The 20,283-nt window shown below is 41.0% G+C and overlaps 1 protein-coding gene across 2 annotated transcripts in view; it reads left to right on the top strand.

Moving 5' to 3' along the window:
* The window catches only part of UHRF2 (ubiquitin like with PHD and ring finger domains 2), a 174,599-nt gene that overhangs the window by 89,442 nt on the left and 64,874 nt on the right, over positions 1 to 20,283 (top strand). For both annotated transcript variants that reach the window (XM_056521915.1, XM_056521905.1), the window contains one exon: positions 13,346 to 13,605. In XM_056521915.1, coding sequence (XP_056377890.1) covers positions 13,346 to 13,605 — 260 coding nt within the window. The remainder of the gene's footprint in view (positions 1 to 13,345; positions 13,606 to 20,283) is intronic.

Here is a 20,283-nt window from a genome sequence, read left to right as displayed (position 1 = left end):
CATAGAAGTCTATGGGAGTAAAAAAAGCAAATGTGGGTTTTAACTTTGGTGTTTTTGCAGGCAATTTTGTTTTCTTTTTTGGACTTCAGCGATCCAAAAAAGTGATGGACATACCTTTTTTTACAAAAATCCCGTAGGGTACCATTAATAAAATAAAAAACAGTGACAGTCATCTGCATGTACCTCTGATGAAGCTCCTAGTGAGCGAAACTAGTTAGGGGCAGTGTCTGTTTACTGGTTTTAATAATTTCATTGTTGCCACAGTTAAATCACCCAGGGCTGCAGCTTGGGTAGATATGAATAAATATGTGAACAATGTGAAATATGTGGTCAGCTAAGGCTGCCGGTCTCGGTGGAATATAAACCCTGTACAGAATTATACACTCTTTCACCAGCATATTATACTAACTGTGGCAATATAGGAGATTTTAACCTTCTGTCCTTTTAATATTTATCATTAAAAGTTAAATTTTATTGGGGGTTATTTGGCTTTTGTGTGCCGTTTGGCACTTGATTTTGTTAGTTATAATTAGCCTTCCCTGATAAGGGTTTTTTTGTGGTTGTTAATTTCTATTCACATCATTGGCCGGCCCAGAGTATAGTGCAGAGATGCGAGCGCTGTATAGAGCTGCACCGCATCTCTGCTATGTTATGGACGATCGCATCGGGTGTCAGGAGTGACACCCCGGGCAATCTGTCTATTTGTACAGGAACTCCAACTCCCATCATGGAACAGTGTGTTCCATGCTGGGAGTAGTAGTACTACCTAAAAATATATTAAAAAAAAGAAAAAAAAATCAAAAATACACACAGACTACACTTTTATTATTGTTTGCTAAATGTTTAGTGCACTGCCCATCACAAATTTTTTTTTTTTTTTTGGCACCCAACAAATTTTGAAAAAATGCCAAAGGGGCCCAAAATGCAATTTCCACACAAATAAAAAAAAAAAAAACGCCAGATGCAGGAAATTGCAAAAAAAATTGCAAAAAAACAAGTAGAAACTTAGCCTTATAGGCGTAAAGCTGTTAATCAGCAGCAGGTTGATCCCAAAGCTTATAAATACGCTGGACTGAAAAGATTACAGCAGGCAAACACTGAATCAAATAAAATGGACCTTTTGCCAAACTACTCCATATTCATACAAAAGACACATTGTTCCTATTGGTACCCAAAGTATCAACTGCCTAGATAATCATCAGACTTCTCATCAAACTGTATTTGAGTCATGCCTAACAGTATTACTTCATTAGGATACTTGTAAAAACAGCCTTTTTTCTATAAAAACTTCGATAGGCAGCCTATACCACTAAAAATCCCAAATCTTACTAGGCATTTGAATCCCAATATAAAATGTGGATATTAGTCTCTCCAATTTATTAAAGGAGTTATCTGGAACAGTGAAATTTTTAGGCAAATTTACCAGTATGTCATTGATAAAAATAAACAGTTACCAGTGAAAGAAGACTGGTGCCAGAGCTTAAAGGGGTTATATACCATAAGGTGATTTTAGTACGTACCTGGCAGACAGTAATGGACATGCTTAGGAAGGATCTGCGCTTGTCTTGGGGCTAAATGGCTATGTTGTGAGATTACCATAATACTGTGGCTAGCTTTTTGTGAACTGGTATTTCCTGTTACAATTTTCTTTTTTTGACTACAAATCCCATAATTCCATTTTCTTCCCTCCCACACATCAGCCACCCCACCCATTGAAACATAAATGAGCTGCATCCAGTCAGACCTGTGGTTTTCAATCAGGGTGCCTACAGCTGTTGCATTAGTTGCAGACTGATCCCTCCACCCATTGAAGCAGACAGGCTCCCTGTCATCAGCTGACTAGTGAGTCAGGTCTCGGCCGCATTGCAAGCTGGGAAAAATCTGAGATAACAATCATTTTGTATGCTGTTAAAATAAATATTGGGGTGAAAATCACATTAGAATTGTGAGAAAACCGTCACACACAGGTACAGACACTATATTATGGACTACACTAACTTTACAGCCCCTGTAGCATAGTCAAATAAAAAAAAATCCTGGAATACCCCTTTAGTTCACAAGTACATATTTTTACTGCAGATCTGCAGCAAAATCTGCTGAAGCAAATCTGCAGCAGTAAATACGCACGTGTGAATGCACCCTTAAAGCAGTTATCCAGGAATAGAGAAACAGAGCTCATTTCTATTAAAAATGCTCCCTGTCTGTCTCGAGGTTGGGTGTGGATCTGCAGCTCGAAGTGAATGGAGCCATGTTGTAATACCACACAAAACCCTGGGGACAGACGGTGGATCTGTTTATGAAAGAAAATAGCTCTGTCTTTCTGTTCCTGGATAACCCATTTAATACATCAGTTTGCAGCCCAACTTTCACTGTTCAAGGCGGGACATCGCTGTGGCCAGCAATTACTAAGCTGCAACATGACTCATTGAACACGGGAGAACCCGGAAGAGGAGCACATTAGGGACTGCAATGGGACAACATCAGGGGAAGTGGTGGAAGGTAAGTAAATGTTTTTTTATTTATTTTTTTATTCTGGGGGCAGACTGGTAAGTTTGCCTAACAACTCCCCTTATCTTATGTCATATCCCACAAAAATGTTTTAACAAAAGTTATGTTTTTCAGTAACTTATCATGATCATGTATATAGTATGTGTCTTGCACTTATATTTCTCTCACAAGTACTTTTCTATCTGTTGCTTACTTGGTTTGTCATCCTTTGCTCGGGAGGTGGCATGTCCTTACTCTGTATGACTCCTCCCCGACTCTTCTGTGCTGAGTCTCTAAATCCAATCACTGCAGGTTTCTCTGTCATCCCCTCCTCTCTGCTGCAGTTTGATAGGTCAGGGGAGAGCACAGAGGAGTGCTAGTCCCACTCTCACTTAATTAACTTTGTCCATGTCCGTCCTTCAGCATGGACAAATATGATGCTGCAACAAGATAGGACTGTTTTAGAGGGTATGGTGAACCCTAGTGGTCTTTTTTTTTTATAAGCCATAATTTCTATAAAAATGAAAAAATTATATACATTTTTCTTATGAAGTATATTTGAGAGTTGACAGTTTTGCCAAGATGTACAGCATTTTTTTTCCATCTGACAGTGCCCATTTAAGCCCATATGTTGGTGGAACCAATACTTGGATTCCCAAGTAACAACCTCCCCCCGCCCCAGGACATTATGTGTATCTTTTCTGCATCAAGTGTTCCACTAGGGCCAATCCACAGGGATCATATACATCCACTATGTGACTATAACAAATGTACAGTGTCTTCAGTGTAGAAGGTATTTAGTATTTAAGGATGTCTTTAGAGGTCATGAACTGATCAAGCAAATCTTGAAAAAAGAGACAGGTTGCCTTTAATTGATTCAATGCCACCCCTTTAAAACGTCAGACTGATTTGTTTATTTAAATGGAAGGTGGATAAATCTGTCAATTAACCTTTAGAAAATGAAAGAGTTAACCCATTTACAGATATACTATGACATTTTTCAGCATATAATTTTGACCTAATTATGTTGAAAAATCCTTTTTTGCTCCTGTTCTCCTCTTCTGTTGCCCTGCCGCTTCAGGTTGCAGCCCCTATGCTTATTATGTACAGCAGCATTCGGTTGATTAAGAAACGTCCTGCAAGCATATTGTATACTTCCTTGCATAGGTTAACTATGAAGTCCATGATCCCATATCTCAATCTAGCAAGCAGCAAATGGATTATGGTTTAGAGAATCTACATCTCTTAGTATCTGACCATAACATAAGTATTTTCAAATAGGCTAGGAGGGTCTTTCACACTAACCTGAATATACAGATAGATAGTGCCTCTATTGGATGTAATAAGTAAAAATCATAGTAGCAACAAGATGAATATCTTTTGATCAGCTGCACTAATTTTCACCCGGTAAGAAGTATATTTATGTTTGCCTGTTATATTGCGTGTTTACTACCTTCACTTGGCATTTACAATCTTGTCTATGGTTCTTTGTTGTGGACCTATTAAAAATAGCCGGGCATTTTTTCCCAAATATTCTATGGAACCATTAATTCTCCCTAAGTCTTCAGTCTGTGTAACAGAGTACAGAAATGTGCATGCTTTGTTGAATGCAAATGTTCCAGAGTGATCCCAGAGCTTGGTTTCTCTTGCAGATTTTACAAGCACTGTCTTAAAAGTAAATGTCAGCTAAAAGAGAGAAAGAAAAAAATGTCTGCAGGCATTCCCCACAATCCAAAAATCTGATGTCACATATGCTGTCTGCATTTTATTTAAAGTATTGTAGCAGCCCATTGTTCTATTTTTCTACTACTACTGCTGCAGACGAGAGATGCTGAATACAGTTAGGATCATCATAAATGCTATAGTAATTTTATAGCGTATAGATAGGATGTGAAGCAAAAATTTACCAGTTCACTGATCAATTAACTTTGCATTAAAGGGGTTATCCAGGAAAAAACGTTTTTAATATATATATCAACTGGCTCCAGAAAGTTAAACAGATTTGTAAATTACTTATATTAAAAAATCTTAATCCTTTCAGTACTTATGAGCTTCTGAAGTTAAGGTTGTTCTTTTCTGTCTAAGTGTTCTCTGATGACACGTGTCTCGGGAACCGTCCAGTTTAGAAGAGGATTGCTATGGGAATTTGCTTCGAAACTGGGCGGTTCCCGAGACAGGTGTCATCAGTCATAACTTTCTGGCACTAGTTGATTAAAAAAAAAAAGTTTTCCACCAGAGTACCCCTTTAACACATCTGAACCAAGTATGTTTATCTTGGTCTCATCAGACCACAGGACATGGTTCCAGTAATCCATTAATCTGCCTTTATTCAGCCAACTGTTTGTGGGCTTTAGCTTGCATTCTTTTGAAGGCTTTGTATGTCCATCTTGGACAACAGCCATGCAGAATATGGTCTGAGCACTGACAGGCTGATCTTTCACCCCTTCTACATCTACAGCAATGCTGGCTGCACTCAAACATGCATTTCCCAAAGACAACCTCTAGATATGACGCTGAGCACATGCAGTCAACTTCTTTGGTTGACCATGGCAAGGCTTGTTCTGAGTGGAACCTGTCCCGTGAAACTGCCCACCATGCTGTAGCTCAGTTTCATGGTCTTTGCAGTCTTCTTATAGCCTAGGTCATTTTCATGTAGAGCTATTTTTTTTCAGATCCTCAGAGTGTTCTTGCTGTGAGGTGCCATGTTGTATTTCCAGGGACCAGTATTAGAGAGTGAGAGAGCGAGAACACCAAATTTAAGACAACTGCTCCCAATTTACACTTGAGACCGTGTCACTCTAACAAATCACATGACGCCAGAAAGGAAAAAGTAGCTAATTGGACCCAATTTGGACATTTCCCCTTAGGGGTGTACTTTATTTTTTATTTTTTACAAGGTTTAGTTATTGGGGCTGTGTGTTAAGTTATTTTGAGGGGACAGCAACATTAAACACTGTTATACAGGCTGTGCACTCACTACTTTACATTGTGTCATTTCTTCAGTTTTGTCACATGAAAAGATAGCTTAAAATATTTACAAAAATGTGAGGGCTTACTGGGATACTATAAGTTCTGATGAAGTATTCTGATCGGCTAGGAAACATGTTACACTGTAATAAAAGTCTTCATTCTTTTAATTGTCCCTCCAGCGCCATTGCAAACCCTGCATAAAAATTAAGGAGCTACCTATCGTTATTTACATAACAACCAATGACAGTTCTACTGAGACCTGGTTTACACCATGTTTTTGCTATGCAGTTCCCATAACAGGTTTTAGATAAAAAAAATAAAATTATTGCTCAAAACCTGGCTAAACTGTATTAAAACTGTAACGGCTGTGGTAGGTGGATCCACTGACCTGTTGAGAAAGATGGCTTGGGCCGTACCAGGGAGCGGAGTCTAAGGTGCAGCTGGTTTTCCCCAGAGTCCGCCGCAAAGCGGGTTGGACTTGCTGTGGCAGGCGGCACCCAGGTCGCTACCCCTGATACAACTCGTCCCCACAGGCAGCCGAGGTATAACGTAGCACAGGTAGGATGAGACTCATAGTGAGGACAGGCAGGAGGTCAGGACAGGCGGCAATGCAGCAAGGTCAGGCAACGAAGCAGGAGGCAGGTGGCAAAGGAGCAAGGTCAGTATACATAGCAGGGGTTCAGATACATGGCAAGATAAGACTAGACACTAAATACGCTTTCTCTTGGCAAATTTCAAAATCTGAATTTTTCAGGGACCAGTTCAGTTTCGAAGTGAATTTGAGGGTCTTTATGTTAGAAATACCCTATAATGGACCCCATTATGAAAACTGCACCCCCTTAAAGTATTCAAAATGACATTCATAAAGTTTAACCCTTTAGGTGTTTCACAGGAATAGCAGCAAAGTGAAGGAGAAAATTCAAAATCTTTTATTTTTTACACTAACATGTTCTTGTAAACCCATTTTTTTTCATTTTCAAGGGGTAACAGGAAAAAATGTCCCCCAAATTTTGTAACCCCATTTCTCTTGAGTAAGGAAATACTTCACATGTGGATGTAAAGTGCTCTGTAGGTGCACTAGAGGGCTCAGAAGGGAAGGAGCGACAATGGGATTTTGGAGAGCAAATTTTGCTGAAATGGTTGTTGGGGGACATGTCTCATTTAGGAAGCCCCCATTGTGCCATAACAGCAAAAAAAAAAAAAAAAAAAAACACATGGCACACTATTTTGGAAACTATACCCCTCAAGGAACGTAACAAGGTGTATAGTGAGCCTTAACACCCCACACGTGATTGACGAATTTTCGCTAAAGTTGTACGTGAGAATGAAAAATTTTTTTTTCACAAAGATGCTTGTTATCCCAAATTTTTCATTTTTACAAGGGGTAATAGGAGAAAAAGCCCCCCAAAACTTGTAACACAATTTCTTCTGAGTATGGAAATACCCAATATGTGGATGTAAAGTGCTGTGCGGGCAAACTACAATGCTCAGAAGAGAAGGAGCGCCATTGGGTTTTTGGAAAGAGAATTTGGTTGGAATAGAAGTCGGGGGCCTTGTGCGTTTACAAAGCCCTTGTGCTACAAGAACAGTGGACAACCCCCCCATGTGACCCCATTTTGGAAACTACGCCCCTCACAGAATTTAATTAGGGGTGCAGTTAGCATTTACACCCCACTGGTGTTTGACAGATTCTTTGAACAGTGGGCTGTGCAAATAAAAAATTACCGTATTTATCGGGGTATACCACGCACCGGCCTATAACAGGCACCCTCATTTTACCAAGGATATTTGGGTAAAAAAAGTTTTTTACCCAAATATCCTTGGTAAAATGAGGGTGTGTGTGTGTGCATGTGTATACCTCGATACACTGTTTCTGACCCCAGGAAAGGCAGGGGGAGAGAGGCTGTTGCTACTCACTTCTCTCCCCCTGCCTTTCCTGGGGTTTAGAACCCTGCTGCCACCGCTTCTCTCCCCCTGCTATCGGCGCCGCTGCCCCTTCTCTCCCCCTGGCTATCCGTGCCGCTGCCCCATTCCCGGCACCGATAGCCAGGGGGAGAGAAGCGGCACCGGCAATGGGGCAGCGGTGCCGATAGCCAGGGGGAGAGAAGGGGCAGCGGCACCCATTGCCGGCGCCGCTGCCCCGTTGCCTCCCCCATCCCCAATTTCTCCTGAGTATGGAAATACCCCATATGTGGCCCTAAACTGTTGCCTTGAAATACAAATGGGCTCCGAAATAAGAGAGCGCCGTGTGCATTTGAGGCATAAATTAGGGATTTGCATAGGGACGGACACGGCAGTGTTCCCCAAACAGGGTGCCTCCAGCTGTTGCAAAATTCCCAGCATGCCTGAACAGTCAATGGTGGTCCGGCAATACTGGGAGTTATTTTTCAACAGCTGGATCCTCCGTTTTGGAAACACTGCCGTATGAGACGTTTTTAATGTTTATCGGGGGATGGGGGGGCAGTGTAGGGGGGTGTATATGTAGTGTTTTACCCTTTATTTTGTGTAGGGTAGTGTTTTTAGGGTACATTCACATGGGTGGGGGTTCAAAGCGAGTTTCCCACTGGGAGTTTGAGCTGCGGCGGAAAATTTGCTGTAAACCCGCCCGTGTGAATGTACCCTGTACATTCACATGGGGGGCAAACCTCCAGCTGTTGCAAAACTACAACTCCCGGCATGCACTGACAGACGGTGCATGCTGGGAGTTGTAGTTATGCAACAACTGGAGGCACACTGGTTGGGAAACACTAAGTTACCCAACCAGTGACAGACTACAGCAGTGTTTCCGCACCAGTGTACCTCCAGCTGTTGCAAAACTACAACTCCCAGCATGCGTGGTCTGTCAATCCATGCTGGGAGTTGTAGTTTTGCAACAGCTGGAGGCACACAGGTTGGGAAACACTGAGCTAGGAAACAGACAGTGTTTCCCAACCAGTGTGCCTCCAGTTGTAGCAAAACCAACTCCCAGCATGCCCGGAGAGCCAAAGGGCATGATGGGAGTTGTAGTTTTGCAACATCTGGCCCTTCAGTTGTTGCCGAACTACAATGCTCAGCATGCCTAGACAGTCTTGGCATGCTGGGAGTTGTAGTTTTGCAACATCTGGAAGTGCACAGTTTGGAGACTACTATACAGTGGCCCCCAAACTGTAGCCCTCCAGATGTTGCAAAACTACAACTCCCACCATGCCCAGACAGCCTTTGGCTATCTGGGCATGCTCGGAGTTGTAGTTGTGAAACTACAATGCAGCAGTGAAGATCACTTACCAGATTTTCACTGCTGCATTCTGCTGCCACCGGTCCTCCCTGCCGCTGGTCCCCCGCTGTCTGCCGCCAGTCCTCTGTTGTATACCGCCCGTTACCGCCACCACCATCTTTGCCCCGCTCTGCCCGGACTTCCAGAGCGGGCAAAGTGGGGATCTAAACTTTGACCACCCCCCGCCCCTGCCCTGCGATTCGCCGATCTGCCAATCGCAGGGGATAGGAGGAGTTGGCACTCCTATCCTTAAGGATGATCCGATCATCCCTATTTTCCAGGCTATCGGGTCACCAGAGACCCGATCAGCTCGGAAAAGCCGTGATTCGCTGATCAGGACACCCCTGGGTGATATGCCGGGATGGCTGCTGATAGATATCAGCAGTCATCTCGTTCCGATCACCGCGTCCAGAGACCCGGTGATCAAGAAACGCAGCGCCGTAAATGTACGGCGCTGTGCACGAAGGGACACTTAGCAGCGCCATACATTTACAGCCCTCTTCGTTAAGGATTTTTTAAAAAAATGTATACGTTTCAATACCGTTTTTCACCCGGACCAAAAACAGTGGTAGGCTGCGGTTTTGGGTACGGGGACAAAAACTGTCAAAACCGTAGGGGATGCAAAATGGACACAACCGGATGCATCTTTTGGCATACGGTTTTCAATGTAGAGTCAATGCATACAGTTTTCAGTACAGTTCCATACAGTTTTCAAATTGAAAACATATACGGGAACTGTATTGCAAAAACGTGGTGTGAATCCAGCCTGAGAAATGATAGCTGAGCTTTAATGGGTTGCACTTGGCAAATAAGTCAGTTTTTTTGTCTTAGACAGTTTTAATATAACTGTTAATAAATAAAAACACTACATTAAAGTAAAAAACGAAATACATACTCAGATTTGATGATTTATGTTTTCTCAGAAAATGTGTGGCCTAGCTGTACATAGGCCTTCAATGTCTTATAATTTATTTTTTGCCTGATAAACACCTTCATGCTGTTTTTTGCTTTGTTCTTTTTTTTTTTCCCACTGTTAGGTGATTTTAGTACTTACCTGCCAGACAGTAATGGACATGTTTAGGTAGCATCCATGCTTGTCTTAGGGCTAAATGGCTATGTTGTGATATTACCATAACACTGTGGCTATCTTTTTGTGAAATGGCCATTTCCTGTTGGAGTTCCCTCCCTCCAACTAAAAGTCCTATAATTCCTTCATTGTAAGTGTGAGGTAATTTTTCTCCCTTTCATACATCAGCCAACTCACCTATAGAAACACACCTGTGCTCCCTTCCATGCAATAGACCAGTGTTTTTTTTTAACCAGGGTGCCTCCATCTGTTGCAAAACTACAATTCACTGCAGAAAAATCTCCTTCCCACCCAGCGGTCGCACTACCTATTGAAGCAGACAGGCTTCTTTGAACACCTGACTAGTGATGTAATGTCTCGGGCCGCACTGCAACCTGGGAAAACATGAGACAACACTCATTTTGTTTGCTGTAAAAAGTAAACATTGAGGCAAAAATCACAGAAGAATTACGAGACCACCCTCAAAAACTGGTACAGGCACTATATTATGACCTACACTAACGTTACAGCATTCTCAAAAAGAAAAAAAAATCCTGGAATGCCTCATTTAATACCCTGTGTAATGCAAGCACTTTTGGTACTATTTTTAATTTTGCAACATTTCAAACTTTTTTAGGTCTCGTAGACTAGTATATGGATATGAATATGGAGAAAAGGATTTTTTTTGGGTTTCAAACATTGTGTAAATATAAGGCTTTCTGGGACCTTTTGCAGGGATGGTGATTTGAACTTGACCCAAATTCAGTGTCTTTATTCATGCTAAAAAATGCTTTTGTTTCTTTTCAATAGGATTCCGTGCTGTAGTTCCCTGATAGTAGCCCACAAAGAGACAACCCCACTGTCTACTGGACAACAGCTAAAAGTTGTTACTCTGTGACAGAATTAAAGACTATGCGCATTTATTAAAAAGGGAACACAACGACTAAGAGATGTACAAATCCCTTCTGGAATACCCATATTCAGATAATGAAAATAGATGGGTTACAGCAAAAAATGACTTAGATATATTGGTAGATAGACTGGCTTGGACACAATATGAAACATATTTCTTCAGCTTTGAAAATAAGTGCAGTATGTTAGCTAATCTAACCTTTCCCATATACCAACACTTCAGAATCTGTAGGTAAAAATTCACTACAACCCCATGAAAATAAAAGCCCTCCTTTAGGATGAATGTTGAGACTTCTTTAATTATATCTCTGCAGGTTTAGAGTAGAGCTCCTGTTTTGTGTATGCAGAACATAAGAGGAAGAGGTATGATCAACCATCCAGATGCTTCACAATGCCAAAGTACTTAGGCTGTATTTTATGAAATTCTCCAAGTGGAGGTAGCTGCAGTTCTTATTTTAAAGATAGAATCCAAATGTGCCCGCATTAAATTACCCAAATCAGGAAAAGCTTTGTTACTCCAAAGATCTTACAGCCATTAATTAGGATATAAAAATATTCTCAAAAAAAAATGTCACAATAGCCCCTTTCAACTAGAAAAGACAAAGTAAGGCACCGTTGACACTAGGCCCTGATGGTCAAGTAGGAGATGTAACACCACAGTAGACGCAAAAAAGATTTTTGGCATTTTGAGATGGAACTTCTGCATAATTTTAACATGAAGGGCCTTTTAAGTACTTTTTTATGAGGCATTTATAGCAGTCCATTACCACTACAGTTTTTATTTTATTTTTATAAACAACTTTCACTATATATAAGTGTTGCCTCTTCTCTTTAATATGGCCTTAGAGCATTGGTAAAAATAAGTGAATATTTTATTTGTCATTGACTTGATCTGACTTCTCTTCAGATATTCCATCTTTCACCAGTTTGGTACCTTCTTAGAATTCAGTATTATAAATAAGGTAATTGATAAATCTGGACCATTCTGTCCAGTCTTTGCTACCAGTGTCAGGTTGTGTAGGGACATAGAGGGACATTTATCAATGTTTGCTTATGTATTCTTTTATTTTTTTTAGTAATTTTTTCCTTACTTTTTTTTTGCTTGTGTGTGACTTATTTATCAACTGGTTTCAGCCTGTTGATAATTTTCTTTCACATAAGCAATTTTTCCTTTTTTACTTTGGTAGTAGCTTTTTCTGCTCCATGTTTGAGCTGGAGTAAATTTAGTCAATTTTTAACCTTGTTGCGACTTTTTTTGCGCAGTTGCGACTGTCGAAGTTGATAAATACCCGACTAAAGCAGATCCATTTTGAAAAATTTACTACGTAAGCAAGTTTGAATTTTCTTGCTTTTCTTGTTCTTCATGCAAATTGTCGCACGAAAACACACATAGTCGCAGTTGCGACAATTTTTTCGACAATTATAGTAATGAAAACCTGACTAAACCCGTCGATAAATGTCCATCATACTGTATTAACAAGAAAAATTATAATGTTCATTCACCATATAGTTTCATCAGAAATAACAAAGGAACTGCACAATATAGCGTTTTAGGAAAATATGCACCAGAATTATTTCCGAGGGAATACATTTTTTTTTTTTTGTTTTAATAAAGAAGAGCTTAGGCCAGGCACACATTTTATGACCAACGTACAGCCACTTTGTGACCAGGCTTCTTAGCGCTCATTAGAGAACTTGTTAGGGCTTCTATCAGCTGATCAGACTGAAATAAATTGATAAGTACAACACAGTAACCAAACAAGTCTGCTTCTCTTGCATAATGCATAATGTGCCCATTGCAATCCCTCATACCTCAGCTTTTATTTCTAATAATAATATCTGAGCAAGAGACTTACTGATTGGTTATTCAAATGACAGGTTGGGTTGGGTTATATAACCCTTAGACATAGTTCTGGGTATGCTGCACTTGTCCTCATTAAACATGATTATGGGCATTTTTTGCTTGTTTTTAGGTACAGCAGTGTTATAGATTCTGACTGCACTGCAGGCATACAAATCCACTACTAGTGCAACATATTGTTACTGACACCACTTACTGCTAACTAGCTGATCCAAATGTCATCGACTAGGATGCTATGTACATTATGTTATTAAACCCTTGACAAAGCTATTAAATGACAAAGCTTTTTAGTATTGATTAAGGTGATAAAATCCAGGAACATATTTATCTATGTTTCTTAGCGATATGCTAATAGTGGTATAAAGACCCACCAAGGATCATTACTACAATAACATCATTTTTCTCTATCACTATTGGTATGTTCACAAGTTTCTTTTAAGTGGATATTTGTGTGCATTTCAAAGCAAAAGTTGTATTTTAGCCAGACTTTTGTGTATTTTCCTCATGTATTTTAGTGGGTTTGATGGAACCCTATTCACATCCTGTGAAACATTGTGGGTTGACCGCTAAGGGTTAGCTCTATTGAATGTCAGTGGGACTACAGCTGCGGAAATAAAAGTACAATTTTTATTATATATATATGAACCAGAGATGCCATAAAACAGTGTCTGTAGGGATAGTTGTTCAGCCCTTTATTCATACAGTCATTGAGATTGAAAAATTTACATAGCAACATTTGCATTGTAAGATTTCCAATTACATCTATAGTTTAATTTATTTTTTGTTTTAATTCTAGATCAATGAACTGGTTGATGTCCGTGATGTAACCATTGGATCATGGTTTGAAGCACATGTTGAAAATGTTACAAGAGCCACTAAAGGACATAAAAATGGCAAAGCTCATGTTAAGGGTGGTCTCTCTTGTAAAGGGACTAACGGAAGTCTAGGTCCAGAACATTACAGAGAGAAGTCTGGCGTTTCAGATACCACCCCTTCCACTTCTTACTCTGACTACGTAGATGATGAAGATGTAACTTATTATATAAAATATGACGAGTAAGTCTTGTGGGGATGAAAGACATCTAGTTTGGTATGACAGTATGTACATTTTTTTTTCCATTTGGAGTTCCTACATTTTGTTTTTGTGGGGCAAGTGTCCTTTTGGGCACAAACTAAACAAATATTGTTCCCTTTTGTGTTTTATTCACCTTCTATGGTGCTTAATATAAATGAATTACATTTTTATGTTGCACCGTCTACTAATTTATTAACGACTTAAGGATGCAGGGCGTACCCATATGCTCCCGTTCCCGAGTCCTTAAGGACTAAGGGCGTCCAGGTACGCCCTGCGTTTCTCCGGTCTCCGGTCTGTGATCGCTGGTCAATTCAGACCGGCAATATACAGCGATTCCGAGTCACATGAGTCTCCGGTGACCCAGAAAATAAGGGTGGTCAGGGTTGTCAGAGATATCCACGATCCCCCAGAAGGGATAAGAGTGAGGTGGCCTCTAAACTGTAGCCCTCGAGTTGTTGCAAAACTACAACTCCCAGCATGCCCAGACAGCTGTTTGCGGTTTGGGCATGCTGGGATTTGTAGTTTTGCAACAGCCGGAGGGCTACAATTTGGAGATCACTGTGCAATGGTCTCTAAACTGTGGCCCTCTAGATCTTGCAAAACTACAACTCCCAGCATGCCTACACAGCAGATTGATGTTTGGGCATGCTGGGATTTGTAGTTTTGCAACATCTGGAGGGCCTCAGTTTGGAGATCACTGTGCTGTGGTTTCTAAACTGTGACCCTCTAAATCTTGCAAAACTACAACTCCCAGCATGCATGAACCGCAAACGGCTGTCTCGCCATGGTGGGAGTTGTAGTTGCGTACCTCCAGCTGTTGTATAACTACATCTCCCAGCATGCCCTTTGGTGATCATACTGGGAGTTGTAGTTTTGCAACAGCTGGAGGCACACTTGTTGGAAAATACTGAGCTAGGTAACAGAACATAACTGAAGGTTTTCAAACCAGTGTGCCTCCAGCTGTTGCAAAACTACAACTCCCAGCATGCACGGTCTGTCAGTGCAAGCTGAGAGTTGTAGTTTTGCAACAGATGGAGTTTTACATTCGAGTGTAAAAAATGAAGATTTTAAATTTTCTCCTTCACTTTGCTGCTATTCCTGTGAAACACTTACTGAATGTCATTTTGAAAACTTTGAGTGGTGCATTTTTTTTTTTTTTTTTTTTTTTGTATAATGGAGTCATTCATGGTGTATTTTTAATATGAAGGCCCTTCAAATCCACACTGAACTGGTCCCTGAAAAATTCAGATTTTGAAAATTTTGTGAAAAATTGGAAAATTGCTGCTGAACTTTGAAGCCCTCTGATGTCTTCCAAAAGTAAAAACACGTCAACTTTATGATAAAACATAAAGTAGACATATTGGGGGACATTTACTAATCTAGTCTATTCTGGGTATGCTTATAGACCAGCGTATGTGGTAGTCTCCTGTCTATTGTGCTCCTAATTTATCAAAGGTCTCACAGCCCTTGATAAATTCTGTGCTCAGACTTCAGGGTCTACAGCTTAAACTGCATTTAGACCTGCTCCAACATGGTCTGACATTTCAGCGTATTTTGGGCAGATGCGACTTGTCGCACTTGATAAATTCAGCACCAATGCATTTTCCAATGCATTTCCGTCTAAAATAGACTAGAATGCATCATGTTCTAAAAATCCTCTACAGCAAAAGTCGCCCATATTTAGACTGCGACTTTCTGTGAGACAAATTTAGACAGGAAAAACCAGTCTAAATCCTTTGATAAATCTCCCCCATTGTATATGTGAATAGATATATCATTTATTTGGGATGTCCATTTTCAAACTTTTCAAAGTATTTTCATCAAATTTGAAGAAATTATGCAAGTATCGACAAATGTTTACCACTAACATAGAGTAGAATATGTCACGAAAAAACTTTCTCTGAATCAGAATGAAAAGTAAAAGCATCCCTGAGTTATTAATGCTTAAAGGGTTACTCCGGTGGAAAACTTTTTTTTTGTTTGTTTTTTAAATGAACTGGTGCCAGAAAGTTAAACAGATTTGTAAATTACTTCTATAAAAAAAAATCTTTATCCTTCCAGTATTTATTAGCAGCTGTATGCTACAGAAGAAATTCTTTTCTTTTTGAATGTATTTTTTGTCTTTTCCACAGTGCTCTCTGCTGACCCCTCTGTCCGTGTCAGAAACTGTCCAGAGTAGCATAGGTTTGCTCTGGACAGTTCCTGATATGGGCATCAGGTGTCAGCAGAGAGCACTGTGGACAAGACAAAAAATAAATTCAAAAAGAAAAAGAATTTCCTCTGTAGCATACAGCTGCTAATAAGTACTGGAAGGGTAAAGATTTTTTAATAGTAATTTAAGTAAATTATAAGTAATTTACAAATCTGTTTCAGATTTGCAAAAAAAGGGTGAAAAAGGCGGAGTCCTTTAACCCCTTGAGGACCAGGCCATTTTACACGTTAGGACCAGAGCGTTTTTTGAACATCTGACCACTGTCACTTTAAACATTAATTACTCTGGAATGCTTTTAGTTATCATTCTGATTCCAAGATTGTTTTTTCGTGACATATTCTACTTTAACATGGGGGAAAATTTTTGTGGTAACTTGCATCCTTTCTTAGTGAAAAATCCCAAAATTTTATGAAAAAATTGAAAATTTTGAATTTTTCAAACTTTGAAGCGCTCTGCTTGTAAGGAAAATGGATATTCCAAATAATTTTTTTTATTCACATATACAATATGTCTACTTTATGTTTGCATCATAAAATTGACAAGTTTTTACTTTTGGAAGACATCAGAGGGCTTCAAAGTTCAGCAGCAATTTTCCATAAAATTTTCAAACTCACTATTTTTCAGGGACCAGTTAAGGTTTGAAGTGGATTTGAAGGGTCTTCATATTAGAATTACCCCATAAAAGACCCCATTATAAAAACTGCACCCCCCCAAAGTATTCAAAATGACATTCAGTCAGCGTTTTAACCCTTTAGGTGTTTCACAGGAATAGCAGCAAAGTGAAGGAGATAGTTCACAATCTTCATTTTTTACACTTGCATGTTCTTGTAGACCCAATTTTTGAATTTTTACAAGGGGTAAAAGGAGAAAATGTATACTTGTATTTGTAGCCCAATTTCTCTCGAGTAAGCACATACCTCATATGTCTATGTAAAGTGTTCGGCGGGCTCAGAAGCGAAGGAGCGACAAAGGGATTTTGGAGAGTATGTTTTTCTGAAATGTTTTTTGGGGGGCATGTTGCATTTAGGAAGCCCCTATGGTGCCAGAACAGCAAAAAAAACAACACGTGGCATACCATTTTGGAAACTAGACCCCTTGAGGAACGTACATTTTTGCAAGGGTTAATAGCAGAAAATACCCCCCCAATTTTGTTACCCCATCTCTTCTGAGTATGGAGGTACCCCATAAGTTGACCTGAAGTGCACTACGGGCGAACTACAATGCTCAGAAGAGAAGGAGTCATATTTGGCTTTTTGAGAGCAAATTTTGGTCGGGGACATGTTGCATTTAGGAAGCCCCTATGGTGCGAGAACAGCAAAAAAAAAAACACATGGCATACCATTTTGGAAACTAGACCCCTTAAGGAACGTAACAAGGAATAAAGTGAGCCTTAATATCCCACAGGGGTTTCACAACTTTTGCATATGTAAAAAAAAAAAAAAATTCACTAAAATGTGTTTCCCCCCCAAATTACTCATTTTTGCAAGGGTTAATAGCAGAAAATACCCCCCAAAATTTATAACCCCATTTCTTCTGAGTATGGAAATACCCCATGTGTGGACGTCAAAGCCCCCCGTGGTGCCAGAACAGTGCCCTCCCACATGTGACCCCATTTTGGAAACTACACCCCTCCCAGAATTTAATAAGGGGTGCAGTGAGTATTTACACCCCACTGGCATTTGACAGATCTTTGGAACAGTGGGCTGAGCAAATGAAAAATAAAATTTTTCAATTTCACGGACCACTGTTCCAAAAATCTGTCAGACACCTGCGGGGCGTAAATGCTCACTGCACCCCTTATTACATTACGTGAGGGGTGTAGTTTCCAAAATGGGGTCACATGTTGGGGGGTCCATTGTTCTGGCACTATGGGGGCTTATTAAACACACGTGGCCTTCAATTCCGGACACATTTTGTCAAACACCTGTGAGGTGTTAATGCTCACTTGTATACCCCTTGTTACATTCCGTGAGGGGTGTAGTTTCCAAAATGGGGTCACATGTCGGTATTTATTTTTTTGCGTTTGTCAGAACCGCTGTAAAATTAGCCACCCCTGTGCAAATCACCTATTTAGGCTTCAAATGTGTGCTCTCACTCCTGAGCCTTGATGTGCGTCCACAGAGCGTTTTACGCCCACATATGGGGTATTTCCGTACTTTTCAGGGTTTTGGGGGTCTTTTTTTCCTTTTACCTCTTGTGAAAATAAAAAGTAAAGGGCAACACCAGCATGTTAGTGTAAAAAAATTTTTTTTTTTACACTAACAGGCTGGTGTAGACCCCAACTTTTCCATTTCATAAGGGGTAAAAGGAGAAAAAGCCCCCCAAAATTTGTAGTGTAATTTCTCCCGAGTACGGAGACCCCATATGTGGCCCTAAACTGTTTCCTTGAAATATGACAGGGCTCCGAAGTGAGAGAGCGCCATGCGCATTTGAGGACTAAATTAGGGATTGCATAGGGGTGGACATAGGGGTATTCTACGCCAGTGATTCCCAAACAGGGTGCCTCCAGCTGTTGCTAAACTCCCAGCATGCCTGGACAGTCAGTGGTTGTCCAGAAATGCTGGGAGTTGTTGTTTTGCAACAGCTGGAGGCTCCATTTTAGAAACACTTCCATACAATACGTTTTTAATTTTTATTGGGGTGGACAGTGTAAGGGGTGTATATGTTGTGTTTTACCCTTTATTATGTGTTAGTGTAGTGTTTTTAGGGTACATTCGCACTGGCGGAGGTTTACAGTGAGTTCCCTGCTAGGAGTTTGCGCTGCGGCGAAAAATTTGCCGCAGCCCATACTTAAAGCAGAAAACTTACTGTAAGCCTGCCCTTGTGAATGTACCCTGTACGTTCACATGGGGGGGGGGGCAAACCTCCAGCTGTTTCAAAACCACAACTCCCAGCATGTACTGACAGACCGTGCATACTGGGAGTTGTACTATTGCAACAGCTGGAGGCACACTGGTTGAAAAACCTTCAGTTAGGTTCTGTTATTTAACTCAATATTTTCCAACCAGTGTGCCTCCAGCTGTTGCAAAACTTCAACTCCCAGCATGTACTGATCACCGAAGGGCATGCTGGGAGATGTAGTTATGCAACAGCTGGATCGATCGCAACTACATCTCCCAGCATGCTGGGATTTGCAGTTTTGCAACATCTGGAGAGCTACAGTATAGACACCACTGCAAACTGTGGCCCTCCAGATGCTGCAAAACTACAAATCTCAGCATGCCCAGACAGCAAACAGTTGTGTGGGCATGCTAGGAGTTGTAGTTTTGCAAGATCTGGAGGGCTATAGTTCAGAGACTACCATATAGTGGTCTCAAACTGTAGCCCTCCAGCTGTTGCAAAACTACAACTCCCAGCATGCCCAAACAGCTGTCTGGGCATGCTGGGAGTTGTAGTTTTGCAACATCTGGAGTGCTACAGTATAGAGACCACTATATAGTGGTCTCGGACTGCAGCCCTCCAGATGTTGGTAGGCAACTTACCGGCTTCCGTCGGATCCAGGGAGCTTGCTGCACAACATCACCGATCTCCGACGCCGATCGTCGCCTGCAGCCTCTGCAGATCGGTAAGTGGACTCCGGTGCCGGTCCTCTGTCGTTTCCCCGTCCTGCCCGCCTATTGTGGGTGGGCAGGACGGGGAAAATGAAAGTTAACCCCCCCCTGCCCCCGATCTGCTATTGGTGGTTGCGTCTAGACCACCAATAGCAGGGATAGGAGGGGTGGCACCCCTGCCACCTCACTCCTATCTCTTCAGGGGGATTGTGGGTGTCTTAGACACCCGCGATCCCCCTTATATTCCGGGTCACCATAGACCTGTAATGACCCGGAATCGCGCAAATCGCAAGTGTGAATTCAATTGCGATTTGCGGCCATTGTCGACATGTGGGGGTCCCCTCGCGTTTGCCTGGGACGCCTGCTGAATGATTTCAGCAGGCGTCCGGTTTCGCAACCCGTCCGGCGCGTGTCGGGATGCGAAATTCGCTGGGACGTATGAGTACGTCCCTGGTCCTTAAGACCTAGGTCGCAGGGACGTACTCATACGTCCGTGGTCCTTAAGGGGTTAAGCCAGCATATCAACCTTTTTTAAAACTTTAAATTCTAAGGCTCCATCCCCATGGTCTGCTAAATATTTGTCTGTGTAAAAATTTTATTACACAGAATTTATTTTCATGATCCGTTTGTTGGGAGACTCTCCGATAGATTTGGTACATTGAATAGCTATTATAATTAGATACAGCCAAACCCAGTTTAGTTATTTACTGTGAATTTTTGCCTGCTACAGTGGATAGATAAATACTAGTAAATTTCGAGTGGTGTTTTTTTTTCTTTTTATCGCCAGTATTGTGATAAGAACCTGCAAAGAGTTGTTTCCATGGCAATGAAATGAAAATGCTGTAGTAAACAACTCCTAAATCGGGCAGCAACACAGACCTGGCTCTGTGCAAGGG

This window comes from Hyla sarda, chromosome 1, assembly GCF_029499605.1.
Source record: "Hyla sarda isolate aHylSar1 chromosome 1, aHylSar1.hap1, whole genome shotgun sequence".
Taxonomy (NCBI): Eukaryota; Metazoa; Chordata; class Amphibia; order Anura; family Hylidae; genus Hyla; species Hyla sarda.
This window is presented reverse-complemented; position numbering and strand designations above follow the sequence as displayed.